This window comes from Mastigoproctus giganteus, chromosome 2 (assembly GCF_048544385.1).
Source record: "Mastigoproctus giganteus isolate SK-2022 chromosome 2, ASM4854438v1, whole genome shotgun sequence".
Classification (NCBI taxonomy): domain Eukaryota; kingdom Metazoa; phylum Arthropoda; class Arachnida; order Uropygi; family Thelyphonidae; genus Mastigoproctus; species Mastigoproctus giganteus.
The window spans coordinates 185067946-185082820 of record NC_143576.1 but is presented as its reverse complement, the minus strand read 5'-3'; the positions used below and the strand labels follow the sequence as shown (position 1 = coordinate 185082820).

The 14875-nt window shown below is 36.7% G+C and overlaps 1 protein-coding gene across 1 annotated transcript in view; it reads right to left on the bottom strand.

Annotated features, from left to right (window-relative positions):
* LOC150089834 (uncharacterized) overlaps positions 1-14875 on the bottom strand; it is a 71589-nt gene that overhangs the window by 36146 nt on the left and 20568 nt on the right. Inside the window, exon 3 of the mRNA XM_090368845.1 lies at positions 2128-2239. Coding sequence (XP_090224971.1) covers positions 2128-2239 — 112 coding nt within the window. The remainder of the gene's footprint in view (positions 1-2127; positions 2240-14875) is intronic.

Here is a 14875-nt window from a genome sequence, read left to right as displayed (position 1 = left end):
ATTCAGCTGTAATCGGTTAGCGATGTCACAATTCATTCTTATTAAACTCATATATCTTTTAGTATAATAAAATTTAGAATGGTTGTACAAATTAATTTGATTTTTTATAACTATGAAAATTTTATAAAATTTAATCTCTAGCAGCACGCCAGTAATCTTTTTGCAGCACACCGGCTGGGAAGCTCTAGCTTAGATAATGCCCTTTCATACACACAACTCGGACTCTCTCCAGTCACCATCTGGAAGAGTAGAGGCAGCAAGATTATACACTAGCTGATCTGGAAGCCTCCTAGAGAGTTACCGACAAGTTTGGTCCAGTAAACTATCTAGCAATCAGCCTGCAAACACCATTTTTGAGCTGTATCCTCAAAATGTAAGGAAGATTAAATCTTGTCATGATGTCCATCATAACCATAAAAGACACCAATCATACTACATGATGGAAGAGATGGGAGTGTTGCTGGAGCCTTACTCTAGAGACTAACTTTCACCACTTCAAGCCTCCAATAAGCAAAGTGGTGGTATTGCACCAGTTGATGGAAGTCATCTATGACCTAGTATTGCCTAGTAACAGAGAGGGGACAGAATTCCTCCATATAGTGTAGATACCACCACACCTCAACCCCTGCTTACATTGGTTCACACCTGGGTGGTCACCTCCAATATACTAGGTGCCATATTTCAGGACCTGCACTCTGAATGTAACCCCCATGATTACATTCAGGGTTACAAACAGTCCCACCATCGTGAAGGTGCAAGCAGAGGATTGTCACAGAACAACTGGACTGCAATTTGGTCCACTTAAATCAAGTACTTGTCAACTGACACAGCCAAGTGGTCATGAGTGAAAGTGCAGTAGCACATGATCTTTGAGCGGCCTGTGACCGCTAAATACAATTAACATTTGTAATGATAATTTATTGTAAACTCCACTGATGAATTTCAGCATTTTAGCCACCCCACTTTTAGGTAGCAAGCCCAGCTTGTCATACCAGAGAATGTCTGTGACAGCCTCGAGTACTTCATAAGAAGTAAAAGTATTCTTTGAATTTACTATCCTTGTTTAAATAAAGATCTTTTTCTGCATGGTGGGTCAGAGTTAATGCCAGTCTAACCTCAAAGATATACCAGATGACCACATGAAAAGGTCCCAGTAATGCCCTATTAATTTTTATAGGGAGTGACATAATAATCAATAATGCTAACAGCTTTCTATGTCACCCCTACCTACTGCATTAAAAGATTCCTAGCCCTGAGAGCCAGTACTTGATACAGTTCCAGGCTTCCACCTTAACAAGGCTCTGAATGGAGGAAAGTAATGAAGTTTTAGAAGCAAAATATCCACAATATCAGTAAGCTTATTAAATGTTCACTCATTAAAAACAGAATTATCTACAGAATTACTACTAATTTACATTCCACAAAATAAATATCATGCTCTGGTTTACATGTTTTCATATTAATGGCTTCTTTAACTTAGCAGCAGTTGAACAGAACTTTATAGGACCAATATCTGCTGTGTGTCATCTGCCAGTATAAGATTAATGGCTCTTCCTCTGTCTCGCTTCCTAAATACACACAGAGTCTTCAGTAATTTCAAAAGTAATATATGTGTTGTAAAGTTATAAGTGAAACTGACAAAATACAGTAATATGTGCACATGCATTAATTTGAATTTTCATATATTTAACAGTTTCATCTTTAAATTTTGTTTATAGTGGTTTTTTTTTTTTTTTTTTTTTGACAAAACAGAATTAATAAATTTTCCTATGTTGAAAATTAAAAAAGGTAAAAAGACATTTTTAAATTTTCATTAAAAAAAAATTACATTTAATAAGTATTGCAATTTTTTAAGAAAAGATCAAGTATTTGAATATAGAAAACAGAATTTTAAAAACCTAAAACTTTGTTCAGAAATAAAGAGTTGGGTGGGCCTGCCAGGACCCTGTGCTACAGAATATGTTGGCAGTAACATTACCGTTCGATCAAAGGTTGCAACTAAATGTGACAGGAGTAAGACATTTTACTAAATGCCTATCAAAGTACTTAAAAGAATGTAAACAGGTTATGAAGCTATATTCATGAAAAATGATTAACAAAATATATCGCACACATATATATGCTTACTTCAGCCAAAACTTCAATGGGTGCTTTTAATGGGTCTTCCTCATCTTCTATATTTTCCAATTCTTTTTGTCTGTTTTCAGTATCTATTTTCTGATCCGACTTGAGCAGCAAACTGATGGGAGAAAAAAAGAAGCATAAAATGTGAAATGTTATTTTTAACAAAAAAAGATAATTTCATACACTAATTAAGCCCTTTTAAATCTATAATGAAAGTTTAATGCTTGCTGACTTTGATATCAACTGTCTAATAGTTATTTCTATAATGGAACTGCTTATATTATTTATATGATTTCCAAACAGTAGCATCTATTAAATATAGTTATTATTATTATTATTAGTGTTGGCATATGATGTAAGAAAACAATAAAGATGATACAGTATCAGCAAAAAAAAAAAAAAAACTCCCACACCACCTCTCCATCTCCCCCCCCCTGCCCTCCCAATAATTTGTCTAGTTCTTCCTTGAATTTATTCAAACTACTGACATCCACAACAACAAGGGCTCACATCTGGTGAGTATGGGCTTGGCATACCCAGGGTCCTGAGCTGGATATTATCATTCTTCTCTTTCTTGGTGATTCCTTTCTACTTATGACTCTCTCTCTCTCTCTCTCTCTCTCTCTCTCAGGGTAAATCGGGAATTTTTTTTGACTGGTGCAGCATAAGCCTCAGACTTCCTTGCATCATATGGCTAATAATAATAATAATAATTGGAAGTTTGTTCCAACAATCAACCACCCACTTGCTAAAAGCAAAGTACCTCACATCTATTCTGAAACCATCCTTCCTCAATTTGAATTTATGCACCCTCGTGTGTAGTCTGAGCAAGAGGAAGAACGCTATCAGCACTGACCTTGCTCAATCCATTCAAAGCGTTAAAAACCTTAATCAGACCACCTCGCAGGTGCCTAGTCTCCAGATGTTCAGAGTCTTCGGTTCTGAAAATTACAGAACTGAAGTCTTTTATGGTAAGACCATCCTTTCATTCTCTTCACCAATCTCGTTGTCCTCTCTCTCTCTCTCTCTCCACCCATTCCAGCAGATCTACATTCGTCCTAAAATCGGGATTCCAGACTTGTATACAGTACTCAATATACAACCTAACCAATGCCTTGTACAATGGGATAATCACCTCCTTATCCCTGCTAACAAAGTTCCTGTATATCGGGGGTCGCCAAACTTCTTTGACCGTCGACCCATTCAAGAGTTTCTTGACTTTTTATCGACCCCCTCTATTTTACTATTACGTAATTATAATAGGACAAGCAAAAAAGACGCTTATGTGAGTTTTTAGATTGTTTGTTTATTTTATAGTTACAGTGTTTATTGTATGTATAATATAGTATATATTATTATATTGGCTTAACATCAAAGGGATACGTTTTTGTTTTTGAAGTCCTTAACATTACATATTTGATAGGAGGGATAAATAATATATAAAATATAAAATTTAATTTAGATAAAAAAATAACAATAATATAATCTTCCTTATATATATGAAAATAAGATTTTTGTTAACTTAGTATACAATCGACTAACGTTGTCAATGTGAAGGGTGTGCTTCGTGACTCTTGACAAGATTAGCAATATTGAGTTCAAAATTAGTAAGTTTCAGCCTTAAATCGCCACAGAATTCTATATCTAGTTTATTTCTTTGTTTTGTTAAAATGGAATTAACATGGCTGAAGTACAAGCTTGGAAATGCAAGCAAAAAGGGAGTACCACTTCAGAAAGTTTTGGATATTTTTCTACAACATTTATATTCGTTCAAAAGTAACTTAAAGTCCTATTTTTAAAAAGCGTCTTAGCTTCAAGATCAACTGACAATTCAATAAGTTCATCTTGTAAGTTACATTCGATATTTTTCAATATCTGCAAAAAATGGCGTGATAATCCAATCTGGAATGTGCATGTTTTCAAAATCTGCAAAGTGAAATTTAAAATCATTGCTCAAATTTTGAAGATGTTTTGTGTATATCTTTAAGTCTTCATCTTTTACTTCTAATTGCCATAGATTCGAAAAGTACTGAAAATCTTTTCGTAACAATGATGATTTAAATAAGGCTAATTTAGCTTGGAAGCCTAAAAGAATCATCGGAGCTTGACTGATCGTGACATCTTTACCTTGTAGATGGGTCTGTACATCATTAAATTTTGAAAATAAGTCCGCCAAGTAGAAAACATGATTCTTATTTCTCTTCAGTTCATCACTCAAAAACAAATTAACATCTGTAAGACACTCTACGGTTGAGTCGAACAACTCAACAAATCTTTGTAGACTTGCACCTCTAGACAACCTCACTTCAGTATGCAAGAATAATTGGTTTGATACTTCATCATTGTTTTCACAAAGTTTGGCAAACAATCGCGATTTAAGAGGATGAGCTCTAATTTGATTAATAGATTAAATACACACTCTTAGAGTATCATGCAGTTCGTCACTGAGAGTTTTTGCCACCAAATGGTTTCGGTGCAACACACAGTGAATAGTACGTACACTATGAACTTTTTCTTTCAAAAAGGCAGCGAAACCTCAATAATGGCCCACCATTGCAGGTGCACCATCTGTGGCCACTGCTGTTATATTAGTAAATGGAATATCATGCTTATTTAAATATTCCTCCAATCGCTGAAAAATTGTCACCCTTCCATCACTTTCAAGATATTTTGCAAATAAAAATTCGTCAATAATTTAATGTTTGATTTTACTATAATATCTTACATAAGCCATAAGAATAGAAGAACTATTGAATGTAGATTCATCAACTTAGATGGAGAACTTACTATTTTTGAGTTCTGATACTACAGTTTTTTCTACATCTTCAGCCATTTCACCAATACGCCTTTTCACGGTATTCACACTCAATGGTAAGCATTTTAAAACAGTGCCAGAATCTTTTTTCATTATGGTTTCAATTACTTCTTTGATTGCGGGTATAACAATGTCCTCTGCAATTGTATATGGTTTCCCTTTTTTTTTTTGCTATATTAAAAGAAATATTGTAGGAGGCTGTTAATCCTTGTTCATTGTCAGCTTCGGCAGGTGCTTTCATAAATGATTTTATAGTTGGTCAATGTGTGTATTTCTCTTTCAGTTCTTTAAAAAAGTCAAGATCTTTATCTTTCTTATCAGGATGGAGTCTTTGAAGATGATCTTTCATTTTTGCTGGTTTCATTGCATCGTTACTAAAAGTTTTTTCATAAAGAAGACACATAGGCCTCATTTTGTTTGTTAAATATTACCCGTACAATGATGTCTTATATTTTTCTATCGACCCCCAATCGACCCCTGAGCTCGAATGGATCCCTAACAATGTTATATCAACCACTGCTGTATATCATTGACAAAACCCCATGAGCTGTCCTGGCAGCTTGTCTGCAATGCTCAGGGCACTTCATATCTGACTGCACAATTATCCCCCCCCCCCACACAACCAGATCTTTTTCATTTTCCCCTACTGTAAATGTAATACCACACAGTTGGCATGTTAATCTGGGATTGCTACTACACATATGCAGTACTTTGCATTTCTCAATGTTAAACTTCAACTGCCATTTCTCAGCTCATTTGCCTAATTTTTTTAGATCTAGTTGCAGTGACGTAGGCTGATTATGTCATTAACCATCCTTCCCATCATTGTATCATCTGAAAACTGAGACAATAAGCCTGATATAACTTCATCAATATAATAAATGCAGAAAACAACAATAGGCCCAACACTGAATCCTGAGGGACTCCACCAATAACATTAGTCCATGAAGAGCAATGTCCATTAATAATCACTCTTTGTCTTCTCCCACTCAGCCATCCCTTCATCCAGAGCAGTAACTTGCCTTAATGGCACATTGCTCCAGTTTATACAGTGGCACATTGCTCCAGTTTATCCAGTTTTTATGTGCAACAGTATCAAAAAGCCTTCCTGAAATCCAAGTATATGATATCAAAATTATTTTTGCATCCAGTTCCTTGGTCCCTGCATCATAGTAATTTATCAGACTGGTTAGAAAACACTGCCCCTTAACAAATGCTGCAACTGTAACATAACAAGGTGGTTCTGCACTGCAGACATAAAGTGTCTACAATCCTGCCCAGACACGATAGGAGAGAGTATATGATGAGAGCCTTGTCATTCAATTCGGCCCTGGAGAGGTTGTACAAAGCTCATGGGGTAGAATTTTTTTCAGCATGGTCTGTGCTTGTTAACAAGAGGGATTGCTGCAGGGATGGGATACACTTAAATAGAAAGGGTGCAAGAATATTTTCTGATGCTATCAAGGCAATGTTAGGTGGGTTCGAAAACTGCTAGCTTGGGGGGATTCACAGACTAATAGATTAGTGAAAATGATTCTTGCAATGCTTCTATTGGAATGAGCAGTAGCCAGAATGTGGGAAGTTACTGGAGATTTCAAGAACTGCTGGGGGTCGTGAAACAAGTAAATAAATGGTCTGGTAACTAAGAATAAGAACAGGTGCATGTATACTTGCATTTAAGACAATGCTAGGAGTACAGCTAGGCCTCGCATAATGTGAGTTCAATTAACACGATATTCAGTTAACGCTATTTGAAAAATGATACCACTTTTCACTTTACACAATGCCAATTTCCAGTTAATGCAATTTTTTTTTTTTTTTTATGCAATAGTTGAAAAAGATTTGAATTGCACGTTAAGCTTACTGTGAGTCGTACGGTCAATAAACAAACGTTTGCCTGCTGCCCGCCTCGGTGTGTTCCATCAACCATCGGAAGAAGATGTGTTTGTCTCCTGCTAATAAAGTCAATGCAGACTTCCATTTAAAAATTCAAATTTTTAAATGAGCCAGATGCAAATGTTACCGCGAAGGAGATAACAGTAAAAGAATTAGATGAAATCTTTCGTATCGCATAGAACCTCAAACAAAAGGTTTGATGTTTGCTGCGATATTTATTTTGCCAGGGCTCAGAGAAGATTGTTGTCAGCTATCGGAAATTGATTGATGAAAAGAGAAAGTCAACACTGTTCAAATATTTCCGCAACAGTAATTTCTTCATTGTGTATTTTATGTCAGAGGTTCCCAAAGTTTCTCGGTTCACGGTGCCTTTAATGTCTCAATAATTTTTTCAAGGCGCGGCCAGACCAAAAGAAATACCTAACAGTTTCGTTTAGTAGTTAGGTCCAAACAACTTAATAAGAAATGCTGAACCTGAACTACCTCGAGCTAGTAGTTTGCGCGGTGTCCAACAGATGTCGAGTATCGCTGTGTTTCCCTCGAAAATTTAAAATATTCCGTGGCGCACAGTTTAAGAACCGCTGTTTTATGCAATAAACATTTAATTCCATAATTATTTTCATAATCTTTTACATTATATACAGTTAAAAAGTTATTTAAAGGGTATTTTTAAAATTCTTTATGGACATTCCAGAAGGTCAAGGACCAATTATAATTTTTCCTATTGGTTATTATATTCGATTAACGCGTTTCTGTTTTGCGCAATGCGCTCGCGGGACAAATTAATCGCGTTAATTGAGGCCCGCCTGTATAGTAAATAAATTTGAAGTGCTGGTCAAGACATCAAAGGCAGATATTGTTGGTATATCAGAGACATGGTGTCACAGATATTAGGAATGCAGAATTGGAATTTGGGGAGTACAATGTGTACAGAAAGGGTAGACAGGATAGGAAGGGAGGAAGGGTTATGCTGTTAGTTAAGAAACACAAAAGCTAAGGAAGTGCATCCAGTTGACATAAATGGACAGTGCAATGTTCAGTCAGTTTGGAGTGACATAAGCACTGGGAAAGCAAAAATGAGGGTAGAAATTTGTTATAGGCCTAATGACTCTGATGAGTACAATGTACAATTATACAGAGAAATAGAGTGGGCCAGTAAATCAGTGTCTTATAATGGGGGATTTTAACTTCCCAGATATTGACTGGAACTTGTGGGTTGGTCACTCACACATTAGCAAGGCTTTTGTGGATTTATTGGATGATTGTTTTCTACAGCAGCATGTTAGACAGGCAATCAGAGGGAGTAATACTCTTGATCTGATCATCAGCAGTGATTATTCATACATTAGGAATTTACAGATAAAGGAACCACTAGATGGCAGTGATCACAGTGTACAGATGTGGGATTTACTTAAAGATGTAACTACCATCAGGGGTAAAGGGAAGGGTTTTTTCTTTCATAAAGGTGACTACAATGGTCTCAGAGATTTTTTCAATTCTATAGTGGGATCAACCGATGACGTTACCAACAGAAAATTCTAAATGGGAATCATTCAAGGAAGTAATCTTAAAAGCTACTAGGCTTTTTGTTCCAACTAAAAAATGCCGTTCTAAGTTTAGGCCCAAATGGAGGTCAGATGAAGTAATGAGACTCGTGGCAGAGAAGAAAAATGCATGGGATGCATATAAATTATCAGGTGACTCAGAAGCCTATGGTAGATATAAGCTGGTCTATAATCTAGTCACAAAGGAGGTTAGGCAAGCGAAGGCACATTATGAGAAATCTTTGGCAAAGGATGCAAAGATTTCTTTACTTAAATAAACTATAAAAGGAATGGATGAATCAGATTGGTCCACTTGATATCAACGGTTTGACTGTAGATGATCATTCTCAGATAGCTGCTAAATTAAATGAGCATTTTGCATCTACATTCAATGAAAAGAAGGCTAGATGCTTATCAAACTCTAACAGGGAGTTAAATGGTTTGTAATAACTGAGAGCAAAGTGGAAGAAAAGTTGTTGAAGTTAAACATAAGAAAGGCAACTGGGGTGGATGGGATCTATCCAGTTATGTTAAAGGAGGTGGCAAAGGAAGTAAGCAAACCCTTAGCCATAATTATGAGAGCATCTTTGGACTCAGGGGAAGTCCCCACAGACTGGAGATGTGCAAATGTATCTCAAATTCACAAAGGTGAATCAAAGCGTAACACGAGTAATTACAGACTTGTTAGTTTGACTTCAGTTCCAGGAAAAATAATGGAGTCGAAATTATTACTGCAAGACTAGTAATAATTTAGACACAGCATGGGTTTGTTAAGGAGAAGTCTTGTCTGACCAATTTGATTGGATATTATGATGTGGTTTCCCCCAAGAAAGGAACTGGATGCAAAAAATAATTTTGGTATCATATACTTGGATTTCAGGAAAGGTTTTGATACTGTTGCACATGATAGACTACTGTACAAATTGGAGTAGTATGGCATTAAGAGAAAGTTGCTAGATTGGATAAAAGGATGGTAGAGTAGGAGAAGACAGAGAATGGTAATCAATGAACACAGCTCTTTGTGGACTAATGTTATTAGTGGTGTCCCCCAGAGTTCAGTGTTGGGCCCATTGTTGTTTTGTATATTTATCAATGATATTGATGAAGGGATATCAAGCTTAATGTCAAAGTTTGCAGATGATGCAAAGGTTGGCAGGGTTGTTAATAACAGTAATAACAGTATGCTGCAGCAACAGGATCTGGAAAAGTTGGGCAGATGGGCTGAGAAGTGGCAACTGAAATTTAACATTGGCAAATGCAAAGTACTGCATATGGGTAGCAGTATTATTATTATTATTATTGTTATTATTTTAGTTTTTGGGAGCATTAGCAACTAAGGCCATATTGCTCCAGGGATATGCGGTGGTCATTCCCCGACCTTTCCACATCCTCTGTATTTGGTGATCACGGGCTCGAACCACAGTTCCTGCCCACCTGGCTATGGAGATGCCTGGGTGGCAGTAACCACAGAGTAACATACCAACTGGGTGGTGTTAAACTCAGGGTGGTGGAGAATGAAAGAGACCTGGGGGTAATTGTGCAGTCAGATATGAAGATTTCTGAGCAGTGCAGACAGGCTGCCAGAGTAAGTCATGGGGTTTTATTAATGATATACAGGAATTTTGGAAGCAAGGCAAGAGGTGATTATTCAGGAGGTGGCCCGCAGAAAATTGTAGTTTGTCAAGGTGGCCCGCAAAATGATTTCGGTTAGCCACGCTTGGCTTAAAGATAAACCAATATTACATTGGGCCAGGGTGCAGAAGTTTAGGAAAGGGAGGTGCCAAAATTCAAATGAAAAAATTTCACTCAAAATCAACAAGTAACAAATGAAGAGTCTAAAAAAGAAATTCTATATAGGAAATTAAGGTACAAATTTTTTACCATTGAAAACATGACTAATGCAAATTTATCTGCTGCCTAATTTATCTGATATGGCATTATAAAGCAAATAAACCCACTAAATGGTCAATTTGAATATCACAAGTTTAGAATTACACGAACACCTGAAAAAATACAATAACTTTCTAGACTTTCAGATCAGATAGTGTATAATCTCACTGCCTCTAGTCTGCCAGATAGTGATGGAGAGAGTCCGAGTAGTGTGTATGCGGAGGGCACCATCAAGGCCACATTATGTCAAGGAGCTGGGCATATTCTCGCTGTGTATGCCATATCCAAAACTCTTCATTGCTTCATATAACATGTCCTCCCCACTTTTTCTTACTACTGAATACATCATGAATAGTTAAACTAACAGAACAAACTTATCTGCAAAAAGATATAACCCTCCCAAACATTCCTTTGTTCAATTCACAAATATATGTGGTCTGAGTTCTAATCTCAATGATGTCCATTTCCACTTCATCATCATCATCATCAGCCATTTTCAATTCACTGCAGGATGAAAGCCTCTCCAGCAACTTTCCAGTTCCTTCTGTTTTGAGCACTGGCCATCCATTTACTACCCAAAAACTCATGAATTTCATCTATCCATCTCCGCCTTTGTCTTCCAGGTTTTCTTCTAGCTCCCCTTGGGTACCATTCTGTTATTTTCTTAGTCCATCTGTCATCATGTCTTCGAGCTATGTGTCCTGCCCAAGACCATTTTAGTTCTTTAGTTTTGATAAGAATGTCCTTTACTTGAGTTTGCTGCCTAATCCATGTGTTTCTCTTCTTATCTAACAGTCTGATTCCAAGTATAATTCGTTCCATTCTTCGCTGTGTAGTTCTCAGCTTCTCTTCCATTCTTTTGGTGAGTGCCCAAGTTTCACTTCCATAAGTCATGGTGGGGAGTATACATTGATTCATTATTTTACGTTTCAGACAAACTGGGATATTGCTCTTCAGTATATGACTATATTTCCTGAATATTGCTCTTCAGTATATGACTATATTTCCTGAATGCTATCCATCCAAAATTTATTCTTCTCTTGACTTCCAACCATTTATCATTATTACAGCTAATAACTTGTTCCAGATAAGTATATGACTCCACCTTTTCAATTACTGCTCCTTCAATCATTATTTCCCTTTCCGTGGTATACTTATTCATCATTACTTTTGTTTTAGCCATATTCATCTTTAGTCCAAAATCCTTATTAACTGTGCATAACTGATTAAGATTTTCCTCTAATTCTTTGGGATCGTGGCTTATGACCACAATGTCATCTCCAAATCGTAAATGGTTTAGGTACTCTCCGTTCACATTGACTCCATTCTGCAACCAGTCTAATCTTCTGAAAGCTTCCTCAAGGGCAGCAGTAAACAGCTTTGGAGATATTGTGTCTCCTTGTCGAACTCCTTTCTCGATTTTAAATTTCCTACTGTCTTTGTCTAGTCTAATAAAGGAGGTAGCACTCTCATATATTTTCTTCAAAATCATAATATATGGGGTATCTATGCCTTGTCTTTCCAGTGCCCGAAACATTGCCTTATGCTGTATGGAGTCAAATGCCTTTTCATAATCCACAAATGCCAGGCATAATGGTGTTTTATATTCATTTGCTTTCTCCATTAGCTGTGATATTACGTGAAGGTGATCCATAGTTGAGAATCCTGTCCTAAAGCCAGCTTGCTCTTTCGGTTGATTCTCATCAAGTATTCTTTCTAATCTGTTAGTAATGACCCTTGTGAACAACTTGTAAATGTGGGATAACAAGCTAATTGGTCTATAATTTCCAATTTCTGATTTATCTCCTTTCTTATGCAGCAAAACTATGATTGCATTATTCCACTGCTTAGGCATCACACCTTTTCTAATGCACTTTGTGAAGAGCCTTGCCAGTTTTTGTGTTATGTCTCTTCCTCCCAATTTTAACAACTCTACGGTAACTTCATCTTCCCCCGTGGCTTTCCGATTCTTCAATGCTTGTTCTACCTCATCAGGAAGAATATCGGGTATGTCATATGTGTTGCTACTTTGCAATCCATCTTCCCCACTGCTGGCATCATTCCCTCGCTCCTTGTATAATTCTCTATAGTAGTCTTCTGCTATTTGAATTATGCCTTCTCTGCTGTTTATAAGTACACCATCGCTATTCTTCAGTTTCAGTATCATTTGTCTTTCTGTATTACTGCTCATGGCTGCTGATTTAAATCGTTTGTTTTCCCTTAATGCTTGTTCTACTTTTCTTGTGTTAAATCTTCTTATGTCCTCCCTGAGTCTCTTTCTAATGGCTTTGCATAACTCAGTATGCTCAATTTTCTCCCTGTCAGTGTTTTTCTTGCTCTTCATTTGTCATCTTCGGTTCATCATGACAAGTGTTTCTTGACTAATTTTTTTCTTCTTTGGATTTCTTTTTCCCTATAGGTTTCTTGGGCTTTATCACTTTCAGAAAGTTGTAATATTCCTCTTCGATATCTTGGTCCTGAGCAGTCTGCAGAAGCTCAAACTTGTTCTTAATTTCCAGTACATACTGCTTTTTCTCCTCCTCTGTTATCTCAAAGACCTTTGTATTATTTACTCGAGTCAGTTTTTTCCTTTCCTTTCCTACATCTATATCAAGTGTACATCTTACCATTCTGTGATCACTTCCAACATTTACTTTATTCAGGACGGTAACATCATTCACAATATATCTTCTGTTAGTGAGGATGAAGTCGATTTCATCAGTTGTTAATCCATTTGGACTCTTCCATGTCCACTTTCTGTTCACCCTTTTCTTGAAAAAAGTGTTCATTACTGACAGTCCTTGAGATTCTGCAAATTCCACAAGTCTTTCACCTCTTTCATTTCTTTCACCAATTCCAAAATTTCCTATAGTTCCCCTTTCTGCGCTGTTTTGTCTTTTTCCAACCTTAGCATTGAAGTCTCCCATAATAATAGTGTAGTGGGTTTTCTGCTCATCTAGAAGACTCTCAATTTCGGTGTACATTTCTTCAACCTCTTCATCATGGCTTGATGTTGATGCATAAATCATTATAATCTTAACTTGTACCGCTTAGAAATCTTGAGTATTAGTCTTGACACCCTTGGTGATGTACTTTTGAATTCCAAAATGTTGTTTTTAAAATCTTTATGGACCAGAAACCCAACTCCACCTTCACTCCTTTCATTGTTTCCATTGGTGTACAGCAGATGTCCACTTGATAAACTTATAAGTGATTAATTTCTTCTTCTTGTTTCAGCCAAACCGATGATATTCCAATTCACATTTCCACTTACAGTCTGCCAAACCCCACATACTTTTTCTGACAGAATCCCAATTATCACATGATTCAACCACTGCTCATCTTAGTTGTTTTAATTATTTGCTATATGATTCCTTTCACTTAAAGAGTGGTACTTGTGCATATGTCGGCTCTGATATTCTGTCAGTAACTCATTAATTTGGAATCTCCTATTTTCGATCTATTCTAGCTTAAAATCTCTCTACCCAATTCTGTGAAATTCATCTGTTACCTCTTATCATTCTCCCAATGCCACTAATCACTTGGAAGCCAACTTCCTCTCTTTGAAACTTGACTTTCTCCAGTCCAATTTTCTTAACAGTGAGGTAATTTTCCTTGGTGATTTTGATGTTCACAATTCCAACTGGCTTCCGTTTTCTAGTCACATGGACTCAGCTGGTCGAGATGCTTAGGTTTTTACAATTTTAATGACCTTGCACAAATTGTTCATTTCCTTACCAGAAGATCATACAATCCTAACCATAAAGCCAACACATGATCTTTTTCTCACAAACAACCCTTCCAATTACATTGTCATGGTAAGTGGTCCTCTAGGCATCTCAGATCACAACTTGGTGATGGCCTCCTCCAATGTAGCATTTCTCTCATTGCCATTCTGAATCTTTGTTGTTTGGCATTATAAGAATGCAAAATGGGATGATCTACAAGGTTTCTTTTGTTCTTTTAATTGGTTGGATTGCTATTTTAACTCTTCTCACGTCAACATCTGCTCAGATCATACCAGTGAAATTATTCTTTCAGGGATGAAATCCTTTATTATACACTCCGCCTTAAAATCTCGTCCTTCATCTAAACTTTGGTAGTACAATAAATGTGCTAAGACTGTTCAAGATAAGAAAGTTGTATATTGAAATTGGCTTGCATCCAGATCTCCAGGTTAATTTTATGCCTACAACAAAGCTCACAACTGTAAAGCAGTTATCAATAGGTCCAAACTAGATTTTGAACAGGCTAAGAGTAGAATACTTGCATCTTATCCATATGGTAGTCGAGCATTCTAGTCTCATGCCAAAGCTATTGATCGCAACTTCTGCCCATCTCTATTCCCACCTCTGTCAAAACATGATGGTTCTATTGCCACTTTAAGTAAAGATGTCACATCCTGATAGTATTTCTCCACTTGTTCTCAAAATCTGTGCTCCTGAGCTTACCGCTTATTCCATTGCTCATATTCAGCCAATTCCTAAGAAGGGTGACAAATCCCTCCATTCAATTATCATCCTATTGCACTTACTTCTACTCTTTCTAAACTAATGGGGAAATCTATTAACCTCCAACCCTTAGACTATCTAGAAACCTTCCATCT